This window comes from Callithrix jacchus, chromosome 8 (genome assembly GCF_049354715.1).
Source record: "Callithrix jacchus isolate 240 chromosome 8, calJac240_pri, whole genome shotgun sequence".
Classification (NCBI taxonomy): domain Eukaryota; kingdom Metazoa; phylum Chordata; class Mammalia; order Primates; family Cebidae; genus Callithrix; species Callithrix jacchus.
The window spans coordinates 56004523-56024586 of record NC_133509.1 but is presented as its reverse complement, the minus strand read 5'-3'; the positions used below and the strand labels follow the sequence as shown (position 1 = coordinate 56024586).

Here is a 20064-nt window from a genome sequence, read left to right as displayed (position 1 = left end):
CCCACCCCCACTGGACACAGATAATGCCATTTAACTAATTAAACCAGACTTGCCCTCTCTTTAGGTGCCAGTTCCCATTATGGTAACAGCTGTCAGTGAGGCTTCTATTGATGGATACTTCCTCCGGCAGGCCAGCACTAAGCCTGCATCTCCACCCTCCTTTTCACAGCTCTATTTTCTCTCTGCCTTCTTTTCATTCCTTTTCCTCTCCTCTCCTGCTTTTTCTCCTTTCATTGACCTCCTCTTATTTGATAGCTTTGATTTCTATTTCTTTTCTTCCTTCATCCCTAATTTATTCTTTCTCTTCTTAGAGCCCTTAATTTCTTCCTTCTTACAACTGACCGTATCTCTGCATTCAGCCCCATTTCCTACTCTCAGTAACTTTTTGCTGGACAATTTTTTTGGAAGTTGAATTAAGTCTAACCTGCAGGAATGAATATGTAAATAAATACACCTTGTAAAACACTTATTTTACATGACACAGAGGATATAGTTCAAACTGGGTAAGTCATCGCTATTATAAGAAGCAAGAGACAGCTTCTTTGCTCATTCATTTAGTTGACATTTGAGGATTTACTTTGTTTCAGAGACCAAGTGTTTTCAATTCCTAGTCAAAATAATTTTTAGGCCAGGTACAGTGGCTGAGGCCTGTAATCCCAGCACTTTGGGAGGCCGAAGCAGGCAGGAGTTCGAGACAGGAGTCTGAACTGAACCTGAGGTCAGGAGTACGAGACAAGCCTGGCCAACATCTCTACTAAAAATACAAAAATTACGGGTGGTAGTGGCCTGTAATCCCAGCTACTCGGGAAGCTGAGGTAGGAGAATTGCATGAATCCCTTGAACCTGGGAGGCAGAGGTTGCAGTTAGCCAAGATTACGCCACTGCACTCCAGCCTGGGTGATGGAGACTCCGTCTCAAGAAAAAAAATTTTTTTTTTAAAGAGACCAAGTGTTGGTTAGGTATAAAGATAAATATGGGCCGGGCACCGTGGCTCAAGCCTGTAATCCCAGCACTTTGGGAGGACAAGGCGGGTGGATCACGAGGTCAACAGACCGAGACCATCCTGGTCAACATGGTGAAACCCTGTCTTTGCTAAAGATAAAAAAAATTAGCTGGGCATGGTGGCGTGTGCCTGTAATCCCAGCTACTCGGGAGGCGGAGGCAGGAGAATTGCCTGAGCCCAGGAGGTGGAGGTTGAGGTGAGCTGAGATCACGCCATTGCACTCCAGCCTGGGTAACAAGAGCAAAACTTCGTCTCAAAAAAAAAAAAAGATACATATGGCCGGGCGCGGTGGCTCACGCCTATAATCCCAGGGATTACAGGCACGCGCCACCATACCCAGCTTATTTTTTTGTATTTTCAATAGAGATGGGGTTTCACCACGTTGACCAGGAGGGGTTCGATCTCTTGATCTCGTGATCCACCCGCCTCGGCCTCCCAAAGTGCTGGAATTACAGGCATGAGCCACCATGCCCGGCCCCAGATACTTTTTTTCTTTTTTAAGACACAGGGTCTCAGTATTGTATATGCTGGACTCCAACTCCTTGGTTCAACTGATCGTCCCATCTCAGCCTCCTGGAACTACAGGCACACACTATGGTGCTTAGCTTTAAACAAATACTTTTATTTGGGGTTAACAGGCACTATGACAGAAATGTACAATGTTCTGTGGAATCCGAGAGAGGGAATTCAAACTTGTAATTCAAAAATGAAGAAGGGAAAGGGAACATACAATTCTCTTGAATTCTGCTTTCACAATAACCACTCTCAAGTATATTAACTCAGTCTATACAACTTAGGAACCAATGCAGTTGCCATTTAAGAACCTACGTAAGGGCAGGTGCAGTGGCTCATGCCTGTAATCCCAGCACTTTGGGAGGTAGAAGTGGGCGGATCACCTGAGGCTAGGAGTTCCAGACTAGCCTGGCCAACATGGTGAAACCCCGTCTCTACTGAAAAAAAAGAATACAAAAATTAGCCAGGTGTGGTGGCAGGTGCCTGTAATCCCAGCTACTCCAGAGGGTGAGGCAGGAGAATCACTTGAACCCAGGAGGCAGAGGTTGCAGTTAGCGGAGATCGCATCATTGCACTCCAGCCAAGGGGAAAAGAACGAGACTTTGTCTCAAAAATAAATAAATAAACAAATAAAAATACACAAATTAGCTGGGCACAGTGGCAGGTGCCTGTAATCCCAGCGACTCGGGAGGCTGAGGCAAGAGAATTGCTTAAATCCAGAGGCAGAGGTTGCAGTGAGTTGAGATTGTGCCATTGTACTCCAGCCTGGGAAACAGAGCAAGACTCACTCTCAAAAAAAAAAAAAAAAAAAAACCTATATAAGATCCATCATATGCCGGGCACGGTGGCTCAAGCCTGTAATCCCAGCACTTTGGGAGCCCGAGGCGGGTGGATCACGAGGTCAAGAGATCGAGACCATCCTGGTCAACATGGTGAAACCCCGTCTCTACTAAAAAAAAATACAAAAAATTAGCTGGGCATAGTGGCGCGTGCCTGTAATCCCAGCTACTCAGGAGGCTGAGGCAGGAGAATTGCCTGAACCCAGGAGGCGGAGGTTGTGGTGAGCCAAGATCGCGCCATTGCACTCCAGCCTTGATAACAAGAGTGAAACTCCGTCTCAAAAAAAAAGATCCATCATACTTATTTGGCAGACACAGAGATGGACTTCTTTTGAGATATTCCTTCAAGAAAGAACTGACTATCTAGCTATAAGGAGCCTGGTTAGCTGACAACCTCCAGCTGTACTGCTTTTCTCCAATCCTTGGCCCAAAACTGAGCAAGGTACAAGGGCTTAGCCATTGGAACACAGGACTCTAATGAACAATCTTTGCTCTGTTACTTCCCATTGGACTGATAGAGACTTTATCAAGTCTGCATTGCGATTTGACAGCTCTCCCTAATCAATTCCACTTCCCCCTTCCCTCACTGCCTTTCCTTATACCAGTGTTACTCTCCAGTAAAATTTTGTACTCCTAATTGTGTCCCAGCAGCTGTTTCTCAGAGAATTCAACCTGTGTCACCCCTAAACAAGGCCCAGAATTTATTGACACATTTTCATTTCTCAGAAACTCCTGTACCTGTAACTTTGGTTATCATCCCTGCAACTTCTTAGTCAATCAACAAACACCTGTCTGCTGATCCCCAAAACAGATTTCACTAGTCTTATTCTCAATTAGATCCAACTTTGATGACTTTCCTTATCTTTTTTTTTGAGATGGAGTTTCACTCTTTTTGCCCAGGAGTGCAACGGCACAATCTCGGCTCACTGCAACCTCTGCCTCCCGGGTTCAAGTGATTCTCCTGCCTCAGCCTCCTGAGTAGCTGGGATTACAAGTGTGCGCCACCCCACCTAGCTATTCAGTAGAGATGGGGTTTCTCCATGTTGGTCACACTGGTCTCGAACTCCCGACTTCAGGCGATCCGCCCACCTTGGCCTCCCAAAGTGCTGGGATTACAGGCGTGAGCCACTGTGCCCAATTTCCTTATCTATCCTAGCATTTAATAACAGTAGGTTGACTCATCCTAGTAGACATTGCGTTTTTAGTCAGATATGAACAAGACTTGAGGAAAAACCGTTCATCCAAAGAATCAAGTACAAAGTGAAGGACTGGGCACAGTGGCTTTCACCTGTAATCCCAGCACTCTGGGAGGCTGAGGTGGGTGGATTACGAGGTCAGGAGTTCGAGACCAGCCTGGCCAACACAATGAAACGCCATCCTTGGTGGTATGTGCCTGTAATCCCAGCTGCTCAGGAGGCTGAGGCAGGAGAATTGCCTGAACCCAGGAGGCGGAGATTGTGGTGAGCCGAGATCGCGCCATTGCACTCCAGCCTGGGTAACGAGAGCAAAACTCCATCTCAAAAAAAAAAAAGAAAGAAAGAACCCCCATCTTTACTAAAAATACAAAAACTAGCCAGGCATGGTGGCAGGCACCTGTAGTTCCAGCTATTTGAAAGGCTGAGGTAGAAGAATCTCTCGAACCTGGGAAGCAGAGGTTGTAGTGAGCCGAGATCGTGCAACTGCACTCTAGCCTGGGCAACAGAGTGAGACTCCCTCTCAAAACAAACAGACAAAAAACCAGTGAAGTATTAGGTTAGTACTGTGTTTTAGATGGGGTCTCAGTATGTTGTCCAGGTTGGTCTTGAATTCCTAAGTTCAAAGGATTCTCCCACCTCATCCTCCAAAGCATTTGGGATTACAGGCACACACCACAGCACAGAGCCAATTACTGTCTTAATACTTACCTATTTGCTTATGATTCCATGGAGTGCCTGGTAGGATGGCTTGTCTATGTTCCATTTGGTGAGGACTGGGCTCACTCAGGCAGCTTTGATTTGGACTGGAGGAGTCAAGATGGCCTCACTCACTTCTGGCTACTTGGATGGCTGGCTGGAATGCTGAACCCTCACTCCTTACCATCCTTCATCCTCTAGGGTCTCTCTTTGCAAGTGATCTATCAGGGTAACTGGACTTCTGTGAAGTCCCAGGGTTCCAAGAGGGCAGAAACAGAAGCTGTGGCAGCACATCTGGAGGTCCCTCAGATCTGTCTCTTGCTTCAACAGTGTTTAGATGGAACAGACCCAGGGACTCCCTCTCAAAAATAAGAAACAAAACAAAACAACACCCCGGAAGCTGTAATGCCTCTTAAGGTTAGGCTTTGGAACTCAGGGAATATCACTTCTGCCACATTCTTTTGGTGAAAGCTAGTCAGAAGCCTAGCTCAGATTCAAGAGGAGGTGAAATGAGCTTTATCTATTGATTGAAAGAGGGGCAAAATCACAGTGCCTAAAGGCATGAGGATGGGAGGCATTGTTGTAGCCAACTCTGGAAGCAATCTACCATAGCAGATATGAGGAGAAGTTGAGAAGTGTAATGCATGCAGCACCCATCTGCTCAAAATTAGGCTTACACTCTGTTTTGACTAGAAGTCTGCATTTTTCCCTCCTCCTCCTCCTCCTTTGTGTACTGCTGAGGGCTGTGGGATGACAAAAAAGCAATGTCTTTCTTTCGAAGAGCAAACTGGTCAAAAGGAGTCTAAACAGAATCGCTCTGTAAGAAGATCATGCTAAGAGGCCTTCCTCTACTTCTAAAATTTGCCCAATATACCACTGTAGTAATTTACCCAGAGTTAATGTGAAGGCAAAGACTTCTGGGAGCTGCCCTTGATTTGATTGACTTTCAGGAGTACTTGTGCTACTTCTTTGTATTCTGTATGTGAGAGGTGGCAATCCAAATCTTAGGTATCACAAATTCTTTTTTTTTGTTTGTTTTTCTTTTTATGAGATGGAGTCTTGTTCCTGTCGCCCAGGCTGGAGTGCAATGGCGTGATCTCAGCTCACTGCAACCTCCACCTCCCAGGTTGAAGTGATTCTTCTGCCTCAGTCTCCCCAGTAGCTGGGGATTACAGGCATGCAACACAACACCCAGCAAATTTTTTTGTATTTTTAGTAGAGATGGGGTTTCATCACATTAACCAGGCTGGTCTCAAACTCCCAGCCTCAAGTGATCCACTCACCTTGGCCCCCAAAACTGCTTGGATTACAGGTGTAAGCCACCGGGCCCGGCCTGGCAGGTATCACAAATTCTATCAGAGATTGAATCTCTTCCACTAGAAAATCCTTGCTTTCCTAAACAAAAATGCCTACATTTAGAGGCTTGACCTTTGAAATCCTGTCTTTAATATGAATCAATTTCCATCTTCTGTGAGGCCATGTCCACTGCTCTTTCCCCCACCAAGATTATTTAACCTTATTGCTATATAACCTATACATTTCATTTCTGGGTGTTAAGGACTTTTAAAGAATATTTATTTCATTAAGGAAAGAACCACATTTGTGAAAAATTAACTCTAACAGTGCTATACTACTTCAATAAAAGGATTATCTCATTTCAGTAATAATACATATGTCTAAACATAGGGTCACACAGGATACAGCCCAAATGAAAGAAAAAAAGCAAAAAGAGCCTATTGACAACCTTCCTGAGGGCAACTGTGAGACCCAGGTTATTAAAGGAAGCAAAAATCCTTGGGTAGAGCAATACACTTGAGTAATGTTCCATGACTTCACATCAGCCAACTCTCCTAAGTATTTCAGTAGAGGAATTTTTTTTTTTTTTTTTTTTTGAGACAGGATCTCACTCTGTCACCCATGTTGAAATGCAGCGACATGATCATAGCTCACGGCAGCCTCAAACTCTTGGCTCAAGCAATCCTCCCACCTCACCTTCCAAGTACTATAAGTGTGTGCAACCACACTTGGGTAAATTTTTTTTATTTTTGGATTCTTGCTATGTTGCCCAGGAGGGTCTTGAATTCCAGAGCTCAAATGATCCTCCTGTCTTGGCCTCCAAAGGGCTGAGATTACAGGTTTAAGTCACCACATCCAGCTGGAAAATAGTTTTTTGTTTTTTTTTTTTTGAGACAGAGTTTCCCTCTTGTTGCCCAGGCTGGAGGGCAATGGTGCAATCTTGGCTCACTGCAACCTCTGCCTCCCAGGTTCAAGCGATTCTCCTACCTCAGCCTCCTGAGTAGCTGAGATTACAGGCATGCACCACCACACACAGCTAGTTTTTTGTATTTTTAGTAGAGATGGGGTTTCTCCATGTTGGTCCGGCTGGTCTCAAACTCCTGACCTCAGATGATTCACCCACCTCAGCCTCCCAAAGTGCTGGGATTACAGGTGTAAGCACTGCGCCTAGCTGTCTATATCTATTTTGGTGTCCTCTACTTCAGTGCTCATATACAAAGTTACACATCTCAGAGTGGGCATGGTGGCTCACACCTGTAAATCAACACATTGGGAGGCCAAGGTAGGAGAATTGCTTGAGGCCAGGAGTTCAAGACTACCTGGGCAACATCTAGAGACCTGGTCTCTACAAAAGTAAAAATTATATATAATTACATATATTGTATATATAATTTAATAATATATAATATAGTATAATATATAATAAAAATTATATATAAAATATATATTATGGCCGAGACGGGTGAATCACAAGGTCAAGAGATCGAGACCATCCTGGTCAACATGGTGAGACCCTGTCTTTACTAAAAATACAAAAATTAGCTGGGCATGGTGGCACATGCCTGTAGTCCCAGCTATTCAGGAGGCTGAGGCAGGAGAATTGCTTGAAACCAGGAGACGGAGGTTGCGGTGAGCTGAGATCGTGCCATTGCACTCCTGCCTGGGTAACAAGAGTGAAACTCGGTCTCAAAAAAAAAAATATATATATATAATATAAAAATATAAATATATAATATACATTTTACAATGTATATTATATAAATATATATTTATATATAATTTATATATTATATATATATATATATATATATATATATACTGAACTACTTGGCTGATGTGAAGTCATGGAAGATTACTCAAGTGTATTGCTCTACCCAAGGATTTTTGCTTCCTTTAATAACCTGGGTCTCATAGCTGCCCTCAGGAAGGTTGTTAACAGGCTCTTTTTGCTTTTTTTCTTTCATTTGGGCTGCATGTATAATACGGGAAGGATGGTGTGCATCTGTATTCCTAGCAACTCAAGAGGCTAACGTAGGAGGATGGCTTGAGCCCAGGTATTGGAGGTTAGTGAGCCATGATTGTACCACTGCCCTCCAGCAGTGAAACAGTGAGGACTGTCTTAACACAACAAAAACAAAAAAACAAAGTTACACATCCCAAAAGATAGCGTAAATTCCTTAAAAGTAAATTAAGTTCAGAAAATGAGATGGAAATTAGTATTTTGATCACTACTAAATCTCCATAGTATCTAGCACATAGTAGTCACTCAATATCTGTTTACTGAATAAACAGATAAAGTTATATTATAATAGGACTCCATGTTTGGATTCCCTTCCATGAACACTCTCATGGAAGCCATTTTTCTCTATCCTGGATTTTCCCTCTAGAGTCCCCTTCCACACTCTCATGGAAGCCCGTCTTCCCCTCCTAAACTCCATCTCTCTCGCTATTCCTTTCCACTCAGCGTAGAAGCTGCTTTCCTCTACTGGATTCCATCTTTCTGGATTCTCTCACTCAGTTAGAGATGGGGTTTCACCATGTTGGTCAAGCTGGTTTCGAACTCCCAACCTCAGGTGATCCGCCTGCTTCGACCTTCCAAAGTTCTGGGATTACAGGCACGAGCCACCGCGCCCGGCCTAGAGTTAACTGTTTCTTTCTCTCTCCTTCTCCTGTTTCTCTCTAAATAAATCACTTTCTACAAAAAAAGAAGTTATAATATACATACATCTTTCAATAGCTCCCTTCATATTCACCCCTTTCTTTTCATTACTGTTTATAACCAGCTTTTAGTTAAAGTTCTTCTCATCAATTAGTTACAATGGACTATTAACCATCTTCCTCCTCTCCAAAATCTCCTTCCATCTCATCTCAATTTATCTAGAACAGCAGAACAAATCTGAAACGCTATTATCTACAAACTCAAAGTGTTTCCTATGGTATTCTGAATAAATTGCCAAGTCATTATTCAGGAAACATGTACCTTCTGCAATCTGACCTCAAATTTGGAAACCTAGAATTTCTCCCAATATTCCCAAATATAAATTTTTATGTTCTGGTGAACTAATCTGGATTGGCATAACACACATCATGCTTTCCTACCTCTAGTCTAGCTCTTTGCCTTTATCATATTCTAGATCTGGAATCCCCTCCTATATCTTCACCTACTGAAACCTTGTCAGTCACTTCATTCAAGCCTGAACCTTGATGCCAGCTTCTTTCCATTGCCTTCCTGGGTCACTGGACTTGGAGTCCTCCTCTTTTTTGAAATCACGTTTTTTTGTTTTTGTTTTTCTTTTAAGAGTCTATGCTCATGCTATCTCATGTTGTAAAGATGGTTTGATATTAACAAATTGGGTCCTTTACCAGATTATAGACTGTTTGAACACTGCAGCCATGCCAGTCAAATTATTTTTTGGACACAGTGAATGGCATCAGGCAGACATTGGATAAATCAGTGATTCCTGAAATGTTTCCGTTCAGGGAGCTCCAAGAAAGGAAAGAAAGAAAGAAAAGAAAGAAAGAGAGAGAGAGAGAGAGAGAGAGAGAGAGAAAGAAAGGAAGGAAGGAAGGAAGGAAGGAAGGAAGGAAGGAAGGAAGGAAGAAAGAAAGAAAGAAAGAAAGAAAGAAAGAAAGAAAGAAAGAAAGAAAGAAGGCAGGCTGGGATTAGTGGCTGTAATCCCAGCACTTTGGGAGGCTGTAATCCCAGCACTTTGGGAGGCTGAGTCGGGTGGATCATGAAGTCAGGAGTTCCAGACCAGCCTGGCCGAGATATTGAAAACCTGTCTCTACTAAAAATACAAAAATTAGCCAGGCATGGTGGCACGCACCTGTAGTCCCAGTTACTCGGGAGGCTGAGGCCGAAGGGTGGGAGGTTGCAGTGACCTGAGATCAGGCCACTGCACTCCAGCCTGGGCGACAGAGTGAGACTCCGTCTCAAAATAAAAATAAACGGCCACGCACAGTAGCTCACACCTGTAATCCCAGCACTTTGGGGGGTTGAGGCAGGTGGATCATGAAGTCGGGAGTCTGAGACCAGCCTGGCCAATATGGTGAATAAAATCCCATCTCTACTAAAAACACAAAATTAACTGGGTATAGTGGTGGGAGACTGTAATACCTGCCACCGGGCAGGGGGAGGCAGAATAGCTTGCACTTGGGAGGCGGAGGTTGCAGTCAGCTGAAATCACACCACTGCACGCCCGCCTGGGCTACACGAATGAAACTCTGTGTCAAAAAAGAAAAAAAAAAAAAAGGATTGTAGGAAAAAAAAAACAACCCTTGTATTTAAGTTTACTACACATAAAGTGCACATACCAAAATGTTCAGCTCAATTACATTTCACAAACTGAACACACTCATGCAAGTAGCTCTCGTAACAAAAAACACAACGCAACCAGGACCTCAAAGCCCTCTTAGTGTCGGAACTCTATTTTATTTGTTTATTTATTTTGAGACGGAGTTTCGCTGTTGTTACCCAGGCTGGAGTGCAATGGCACGATCTCGGCTCACCGCAACCTCCGCCTTCTGGGTTCAAGCAATTCTCCTGCCTCATCCTCCCGAGTAGCTGGGACTACAGGCGCACAACACCGTGCCCAACTAATTTTTGTATTTTTAGTAGAGACAGGGTTTCACCTTGTTGACCAGGATGGTCTCGATCTCTTGACCTCGTGATCCACCCGCCTCGGCCTCCCAAAGTGCTGGGATTATAGGCGTGAGCCACCGCGCCCGGCCCGGAACTCTATTTTAATCGATTATACGTACTTTGTAAATTCAGCCTAAGAGAGAGATCACGTATTTGAACTCTCGTATTTTTCCTTCAGCCCTCCTCACTTCCCCACGCCTCTCCCGCACACAAAGAAAAATGCGCACACCCTCTACGGCCTCCCACCTCAGATTGGGGACCACCGTTGTTTTTTTGTAAATGAAGCAATAGACACAAACCACGTCTTCAGTGGAAAAGGTATGTTAGCATCCAACTGTCAAAAGGAACAAGTGATCCTTCATCTTAAACTTCTGTACGTCAGAGCGCTTATAGCTCACGCCCGTAATCCCAGCACTTTGGGAGGCCGAGGCGGGCGGATCACCTAAGGTCGGAGTTCGAGACCAGCCTGACCAACACGGAGAAACCCCGGCTCTACTAAAAATACAAAAAAATTAGCCGGGCGTGGTGGTATATGCCTGTAATCCCAACTACTCGGGAGGCTGAGACAGAAGAATCGCTTGAATCCGGGAGGCGGAGGTTGCGGAGAGCCGAGATCGCGCCATTGCACTTCAGTCTGGGCAACAAGAGCAAAACTCCGTCTCAAAAAAAAAAAAAAAAAAAAAAAAAAAAAAAAAAAATCCGTACTACATGGTGATGCTCTCTACGAGTGCTATTTTAACATGGGTCAACTCTCAGAAGTCCTCTCCGAATATTCAACATGGCCGCATGCGCATCTGTAAGCAATATGGCCGCTCTGCCAGTCACCAACATGGCAACCACAGCCTCACTGTGCCCGGAAGCATGAGAGAGCGGGTATAAGGACTATACCGGCCGCTCTGCCAACACCTAACGTGGCTCTCTTTATAGCTTCCAAGAAAGCGCGACACCGGAAATTACTTTTCGGTCTTGCTCATCTCTAGGGGTCATTTTCCGGTTAGCCTTTGGGTGCCCGCGTGAGAATTGGTTATATCCTGGAGCGAGTGCTGGGAGGTGCTAGTCCGGCGCGCCTTATTCGAGAGGCGTCAGGGCTGGGAGACTAGGATGTCGGACACGTGGAGCTCTATCCAGGCCCACAAGAAGCAGCTGGACTCTCTGCGGGAAAGGCTGCAGCGGAGGCGGAAGCAGGACTCGGGGCACTTGGGTGAGGCACGGGGCTGTTGGGGTCGAAGCTCAACCGGGGAGTATGGGAGGGATCCCTAGAGAAAAAGCTCCAGAGTCAATGTCCTTTACCAAGCGGCTATTTCTATAAAGCCGCGTACATGGGGTTACTCCCTCTACCATTCAGCAGCACAGACCCTCGCCCTTCTGCAAGTAGTTCGCGGTTCCTCCTCACCCTGGGCCTCGGTTCTTCCAGCTCACTTTTACCGGACCGACGCTTGAGCCCCACCCTCGTCCGCCTTGCCCACTCCCTCTTCAGACTGCGAGGACGTTGCCTCTTTGAGGCCTCCCAGCCCCCTATCTTGCGAAACAGCAAGACCCCTTTTTTGTTGCCGCTATGGCGCTTTGTTCCCTCAATTAATAACGACTGCTTTGTAGTGGTCATTTCTTTGCAGCTGTGGGCACAGTGAGCAAAGAATGAACCTTCATATCCACAGTGACCAGTTTAGTGGCCTGTACAAAGTGGCACTCCGTGTTTCTGAATGAGTACCCCTACCGACATTGACTTAGCCATTTACATACCTAGCAAAAATCTGAAAACATTTGTGTTTGGTTTCTAAACTTTTTCTCCCCTCCTTTTGCCCCATGTCACGATCATAAAACTTTGAAGGAAATTTAAAAGCTGGTTAAGTTAACTCTTATCCACTCCCTACCCCCACGACAAACTCTGAATTATTTAAGGCAAACTAGTAACAAAGCTCTGCAAAAATAGTGACTCAATATCACCTTTGTGGCAGATTGTTCCAGTATCTTGAACTCCATCTCTCAATCTTGTCTCAATTATGTTAGGTTCATGTGCTCATATTCTGACCCCTAGAACTAGAAAGTGCGCTGCCGGGATCCTCCCATAATTAAGTATCCTTTCTTGAGTACCTACAGTATACATGGGTCTAATTAGACAAAAATAAGTAAGAAATTGCCCCTGTCCTTTAGTTTAAAAGGCATAGGTTTCAAGGGTAGATGCTTTAAAAAGTCAGGAATATGATAGGATATATGTTATATGTGTGTCTATGTATATATATATATATATATATATGTATGAAATTGAATGAATCTACAGTCTTCACAGTGAAAGAGAAGTAACTGAGCTCTGGTGTAGGTAGTGAAACCATCAAAGCCATCATAGTGGAGCTGGCATTTGAATTTGGCCTTTATGGATATGTCGGACATAGATAATTTTTTTTTTTGAGACGGAGTTTCGCTCTTGTTACCCAGGCTGGAGTGCAATGACCCGATCTCGGCTCACCGCAACCTCCGCCTCCTGGGTTCAGGCAATTCTCCTGCCTCAGCCTCCCGAGTAGCCGGGATTACAGGCACGCGCCACCATGCCCAGCTAATTTTTTGTGTTTTTAGTAGAGACGGGGTTTCACCGTGTTGACCAGGATGGTCTCGATCTGTTGACCTCGTGATCCACCCGCCTCAGCCTCCCCAAGTGCTGGGATTACAGGCTTGAGCCACCGTGCCCGGCTGACCTAGATAATTACAGAGGTAAGAGGGAAGGGTAGTAGAGTAGACAGTGCAAGTCATATCATCAGCCAATAATTAGTAGTCAAGCTTTGGCGTAGTTCTTGAATTACCCTAAGAGGGGTAATTTTTTCTTCTTGCTTTATAAACTTCACTGATTTGTTCTATTTTGTTTTTGCCATGGAGTTTTGCTTTTGTTGCCCAGGCTGGAGTTCAGTGGCATGATTTCAGCTCACTGCAGTCTGTCTCCCGGGTTCTAGCAATTTTCCTGCCTTAGCCTCCTGAGTAGCTAGCATACTACTACCACGACACCTGGCTAATTTTATATTTTTAGTAGAGATGGGGTTACTCCATGTTGGTCAGGCTGGACTTGAACTCTTGACTTCAGGTGATCCGCCCAAAGTGCTGGGATTACAGGCGTGAGCCACTGTGCCTGGCCTGATTTCTTTATAGATACAATTTTTTGTTTTGTTTTGTTTTTTCCCTATTCTTTGGTTTCCCGTTTCTAAACTTTTTAAAAATGTGCATAAATTATGCCAGTGACTTTTTTTGTTTTTGAGACAAGGTTTCTCACGGTTGCCCAGGCTGGAGTGTGATGGTAGGAGCCCCTCACTGCAGCCTTTGACTTCTGGGCTCAAGCAGTCTTCCTGCCTCATCCTAAGTAGCTAGGACTATAGGTGCATGCCACCATGCCTGGCTAATTTTTAAATTTTTAATAGAGATGAGGTCTCACTATGTTGCCCAAGCTTGTCTTGAACTCCTGGGCTCAAGCTGTCCTCTTGCCTCAGCGTCCCAAAGTGTTTGAGTTACAAGTGAGAGCCACCATATCCAGCCTATTTAATTTTCCTATGGAATCTTTCCCCTTTGGCAATGGCAATTGGAAAAGGAGATCTGAGGATTCAGTAGTTGTTTGTTTCAGCAAAAGTTATCTGCAAAATTAACTTAGTTATGTATTTAGTTAGAGACGGGGTCTCCCTCTGTCACCCAGGCTGGAGTGCTGTGGCATGATCATGGCCTACTGCAGCCTGGACTTCCCGGGCTCCAGTGATCCTCCCACCTCAGCCTCCCAAGGGGCTGGGACCACAGGTATGTGCTACCATGCCCAGCTAATTTTTGTATTTTTGGTAGAGAGGGTATTTCACCATGTTGCCCAGGCTGGTCTCTTAACTCCTGAGCTCAAGCAATCCACTTGCCTCAGCTTCCCAAAGTCCTGGGATTACAGGCGTGAGCCATCATGCCTGGCCTATAAAATTAACTTTTGAAAAGCCACTATATCAGTGTACTATATCATTGACTACTTTGTGTTCATCTTTCTGTCATTTTGGTGACAGGCTATCCTCTATCCGTGGTGGTATTTGTTGCTTTTTGGTTTTAATTGTTCTTCATTGTACTTTATACTTTTCCATTTCTAAATTCATACTCTTTCAATGGGTGATTCTAATTGCTGTTGGTCATTTTAAGTTTCATTGCATTTTTCCCTAATTCTAACTACATTTTTGTGTTAAGCAAACTTTGTGCTGTATGCAGACCTAATTACTAGAGCCTTGGTACTTTCATCAAGGTCCTTGCTAAACATGTTTAATGTATTTGACCATAAGTCTGTATTCTCCCTGCTTGTATAACTATCTAATATAATATAGCTAAGATACCTTTTTTTTTTTTTGAGACAGTCTCTCACTGGGTTGCCAAGGCTGGAGTGCACTAATGTAATCTTGGCTCACTGCAGCCTCTGCCTCCTGGGTTCAAGCTACTCTCTGCCTCAGCTTCCTGAATAGCTGGGATTACAGGCACCCACCACCACACCTGGCTAATTTTTGTATTTTTAGTAGAGACTGGGTTTCACTGTCTTGGCCAGACTGGTCTTGAACCCCTGATCTCATGATCCACCCACGTTGGCCTTCCAAAGTGCTGGAATTACAGGCGTAAGCAACCACTCTTGATTGTGTGGTGTGTGTGTGTGTGTGTGTGTGTGTGTGTGTGTGTGTAGAATCTTGCTCTGTTACCCAGGCTGGAATTCAGTGGCATGAACACAGCTCACTGCAGTTTTGACCTCAGGGCTCAAGCGATCCTTTGGCCTCAGCCTCCTCCTGAGTAGCTAGCACCACAGGTGTGTGCCACAATGCCCACCTAATTTTTAATTTTTTTTTTTTTTTTTGTAGAAACAAGGTCTTGCCCTGTTGCCCAGGCTGGTCTTGAACTCTTGGGCTCAATCTGTCCTCCCACCTTGGCCTCCCAAAGTACAGGGATTATAGGCGTAATCCAAGCCTAGTTAAGATGCTTATAAAAGTATTTTTGGGGTTGTAATTAAATGTATCTTATCTTCTGACCCAGAGCTTGATCTGACTCATCATTTGGTTCTGTGGTAATAGGTAAAGATGGAAGACACAAATTAAATCAGAATGTCAGTCTTCTTTCTGTGTTACTTTGATTATTTCAAAGAATGTATTTTGTTGAGCTTTAGGATTCTTAGGAAACCCTTGTGAAACATACTGTATTGTAAATTTATTAATCTTGTTGTCATGTAAGATATAACCCAAGGCTTGATAAAAGTTTAAATTATTCCATTTGTTTCTCACCTACCACATCTTATTTTTTATAGCATTACTGAAATCTGGTAATTATTGACTACTGAACTCAATGTCAAAAGACAAGGATATAAAATGAACTAAAAGGTATCCATATCGTTAATAGTGGAAAATACTATGGGCAAAATATTGGGAGACCTCTGTTAGATTGGCATTTTTATTTTTTATATATATTTTGGTTTATTTATTTTTTGAGATGGAGTTTTGCTCTTGTTGCCCAGGCTGGAGTACAGTGGCACGATTTTGGATCACTACAACCTCTACCTCCTGGTTCAAGCGATTCTCTTGCCTCAGCCTCCCAAGTAGCTAGGATTACAGGCATGCACCACCATGCCTGGCTAATTTTTTGTATTTTTAGTAGAGGTGGGGTTTCTCCATGTTGGTCAGTCTGGTCTCGAACTCCCCACCTCAGGTGATTCGTCTGCCTCAGCCTCCCAAAGTGCTGGGATTAAAGGTGTGAGCCCCTGCGCCAGGCTGCAAGGGACTTTAATAATCACCATCTCATGCCTCTAATCCAAGCACTTTGGGAGGCTGAGGTGGGCAGATCACAAGGTCAGGAGTTCAAGACCAGCCTGGCCAACATGGTGAAACCCTGTCTCTACTAAAAACACAAAAATTAGCTGGGCATAGTGGCGGGCACCTGTAATACCAGCTACTCGGGAGGCTGAGGCAGGAGAATCGCTTGAACCCAAGAGGTGGAGGTTGCAGTGAGCTGATATCATCCCACGGCACTCTAACCTGGGCAACAGAGTGAGATTCTCTGTCTCAAAAAAAAAAATAGTCACCATCAGTTCTATCCTGTTCAATGCAGGAATTTTGTTTATAGTCTTATAAGTCAGCTAAATAGTAATCGTCACTTAAAGTTCTTACATATTTTTAGCTTAGTTCAATTACTCTTAAACTTTTTCTCATACAGACCAAAGTGCTTCCATGACCCTTTCATGTGTACAATACCTCTTTGACAAAACAATTATATTCAGCAGGCAAAAGTTAAAATCCAGGATTCAGCCAAACATGATTGTAAGAAGTAAGCAAGGTGAAGAAAGTTCTAACAATGATCTAACATTTCTAGCTAGTATGGAATTATGGAGTTCATTTTCCACAATAACTTACTTTAATAAAATATAACTATTACAAGGTATTTGGTGTAGTTCAGCTCTGTTTTCTTTGGAAACTCTGCGTCTTTTTTTTTTTTTTTTTTTTTTTTGAGACAGAGTCTCACTCTTGCCCAGGCTGGAGTGTAGTGATATGATCTCGAGGCTCACTGCAACCTCCGCCTCCTTAGTTCAAGCGATTCTCCTGCTTCAGCCTTCTGAGTAGCTGGGACTACAGGTGCACGCCACCACGCCCGCCTAATTTTTGTATTTTTAGTAGAGACAGGATTTCACTGTGTTGGCCAGGATAGTCTCAATATGACCTTGTGATCCACCCACCTGGGCCTCCTAAAGTGTTGGGATTACAGGCGTGAGCACTGGGCCTTTTTTTTTTTTTTAAATGGGTCTCACTCTGTCATTCAGGCTGGAGTGCAGTGGCACAATCACAGTTTACTTCAGCCTTGGCCTCCTGGGCTCAGGGAATCCTCTTACCTCAGCCTTCCCAGTAGCTGGGACTACAGGCACAGGCCCTCATGTGAGGATAATTTTTAAAAACTTTACAGTAGAGACACTGAGTTTTGCTATGTTGCCCTGGCTAGTCTGGAACTCCTGGGCTCAAGTGATCCTCCCACCTTGGCCTCCCAGAGTATAAGGCACCAAACCCAGCCCTGAATCAGATTTTAATAAATTCAGTTTCCATTAGAGTGGAAATTTTTCAAATTTATATATATATATAAAATTTTTTTTTTTTTTTTTTTTTTTTTTTTGAGGCAGAGTCTTGCTCTGTTGCTAAGTCTGGAATACAGTGTCATGATCTTGGCTCACTGCAACCTCCACCTCCCGAGTTCAAGCAATTCTCCTGCCTCAGCCTCCCAAGTAGCTGTGGTGGCTTGTGCTACCACACCCAGCTAATTTCTTTTTTTGTATGTTAGTAGAGATGGGGTTTCACCATATTGGTCAGGCTGGTCTCAAACTCCTCACCTCAAGTGCTCCAACCGCCTCAGCCTCCCAAAGTGCTAGAATTACAGGTGTGAGCCACCATGCCTGGCCAGAGTGGAAATATTTAAGTAAACAGAATATTTCTAAATATAAACTAATAGCCTACTTATTTTACTTAGTAATTTCAGTTCAGGTCCTAGAAGCTTAATATTTCATCTATATTTTAGTTAAATAACCACAGATATTAGGCTTTCTCAAAGGTAACATTTTGTCCTAATTTTAGTTTCTCAAATCTTATTAAGGTTATGATGGCTGCCAAGCTTGTGAAATAATAGTTAATAATATAGTCTGGAAACATCATTTGGTAACCAAGTCTTCAGCAAAGTATTAAGAGTTTTGTGTTTGTGAGTGTTATAGGTAACACTTGGCCCCCAACATTGTCATTTTGTATACTTTGTTCATCAATGGGTTGGATTCATTAAAATTCACACAACAGTCTCAAAAAGAATAGTGGATCCCAGCCTAGGTTGTTGAGTGTATTTCTGGCTTTTACTAAAATGTAGGTTGATAGAAAGGTGATAGGGATTATTTAAATCTATCTTGCTGCTAATTTACTTCCTTTGTAGCACACCAAGGATAGGAAATTAGGAAATCATTACCCACCCAATAGAGAAAAGGTAGATAGAAAATCTAGTATTATCGCTGGGCACAGTGGCTCACGCCTGTAATCCTAGCACTTTGGGAGGCCAAGGTGGGTGGATCACCTGAGGTCAGGAGTTCAAGACCAGCCTGGCCAACATGGTGAAACCCCATCTTTAAAAAAAAAAAAGAAAGAAAGAAAATCTAGTATTATCTTGGCAAAGTAGTGAATGCTTAAATACGGTTGAGGATAATCTAGTGCTAAAGTTGGTCAGAGAATTTCTTGCACAAAATAAAAGGTCTGTGTATGGGAATGCTAGAGATTTGACTTCTCAGAAATATACAGACCAGCAGTGGTTGCCTTTTTTCATTTTCACTTCTCTTCATTCTTAGATCTACGGAATCCAGAAGCAGCATTGTCTCCAACCTTCCGTAGTGACAGCCCAGTGCCGACTGCACCCACCTCTGGTGGCCCTAAGCCCAGCACGGCTTCAGCAGTTCCTGAATTAGCTACAGATCCCGAGTTAGAGAAGAGGTTGCTACACCACCTCTCTGATCTGACCTTAACATTGCCTACTGATGCTGTGTCCATCTGTCTAGCCATCTCCACGGTAATGACCTGATAGAGTTAGGATTTACCACTTATTTTCAGTTCATGGTCAGTGTCTTACTGCCCTACTTCCCCTCCTTCTCTAGCCAGATGCTCCTGCAACTCAAGATGGGGTAGAAAGCCTCCTACAAAAGTTTGCAGCTCAGGAGTTGATTGAGGTAAAGCGAGGTCTCCTACAAGATGATGCACATCCTACTCTTGTGACCTATGCTGACCATTCCAAGCTCTCTGCCATGATGGGTGCTGTGGCAGAAAAGAAGGGCCCTGGGGAGGTAGCAGGGACTGTCACAGGGCAGAAGCGGCGTGCAGAACAGGATTCAACTGCAGTAGCTGCCTTTGCCAGTTCATTAGCCTCTGGTCTGAACTCTTCAGCATCAGAACCAGCAAAGGAGCCAGCCAAGAAATCAAGGAAACATGCTGCCTCAGATGTTGATCTGGAGATAGAGAGCCTTCTGAACCAACAGTCCACTAAGGAACAACAGAGCAAGAAGGTAGGGATCATGTGAAAAGACTTTCACAATATGCTCTTAATTCTAGCTTTGTTTGACAGGGATTTACCCTTAGGGTAAGGAACCATTTTTAGAATTGAGTGTTTATAGCAGTTGTTCTCAGCTGGGGAAGATTCCCTACTGCCCAACTCCCAGGGCATCTGGTAATGTCTGGAGACATTTTTATTGTCACACATGGAGAAGTGCTGTTGGCATCTAGTGGATAGAAGCCACAGATATTGTTAAACACCCTACAGTGAATAGTAGGACAAACCCCTACAACAAACAGTTGTCTGCCCAAAGTGTCAATATTGCTAATATTGACAAATTCTGATTTAGATAATCTGTTATTGAATGTTTGAAAGAATCAGATCAAGAGAAGAGGAATCCATGGCCTGGCATGGTGGCTCATGCCTGTAATCCCAGCACTTTGGGAGGCTGAGGCGGGGGGATCACAAGATCAGGAGTTCAAGGCCAGCCTGACCAACTTGGAGAAACCCCATCTCTACTGAAAATACAAAATTAGCCGGGCGTGGTGGCGCATGCCTGTAATCCCAGCTACTCGGGTGCCTGAGGCAGGAGAATCGCTTGAACCTGGCAGGTGGAGGTTGTGGTGAGCCAACATCACACCATTGTACTCTAGCCTGGGCAACAGAGTGAAACTCCATCTCAAAGAAAAAAAAGAGTGAGAAGAAGAATCCAAATATATAGAAATGTAGGGAGATGAATGGAGAGGAATATTAGACCAATTATGGAAACTGACTAAATAATGTGATTTGGTTCTGAGTATAAGTACTGGCCTGACATGAGTTCTCATCTGCTTGGTACTTCTAGCGTGTTAG

The 20064-nt window shown here is 43.9% G+C and overlaps 1 protein-coding gene across 2 annotated transcripts in view; it reads left to right on the top strand.

The window, feature by feature from the left end:
- Window positions 1-11177: 11177 nt before the first annotated feature.
- Window positions 11178-20064, top strand: part of METTL3 (methyltransferase 3, N6-adenosine-methyltransferase complex catalytic subunit) — a 13441-nt gene continuing 4554 nt past the window's right edge. For both annotated transcript variants that reach the window (XM_002753777.7, XM_009005719.4), the window contains exons 1-3: window positions 11178-11386; window positions 18518-18735; window positions 18821-19225. In XM_002753777.7, the coding sequence (XP_002753823.3) occupies window positions 11287-11386; window positions 18518-18735; window positions 18821-19225 (723 nt within the window). In that variant the 5' untranslated portion in view covers window positions 11178-11286. The remainder of the gene's footprint in view (window positions 11387-18517; window positions 18736-18820; window positions 19226-20064) is intronic.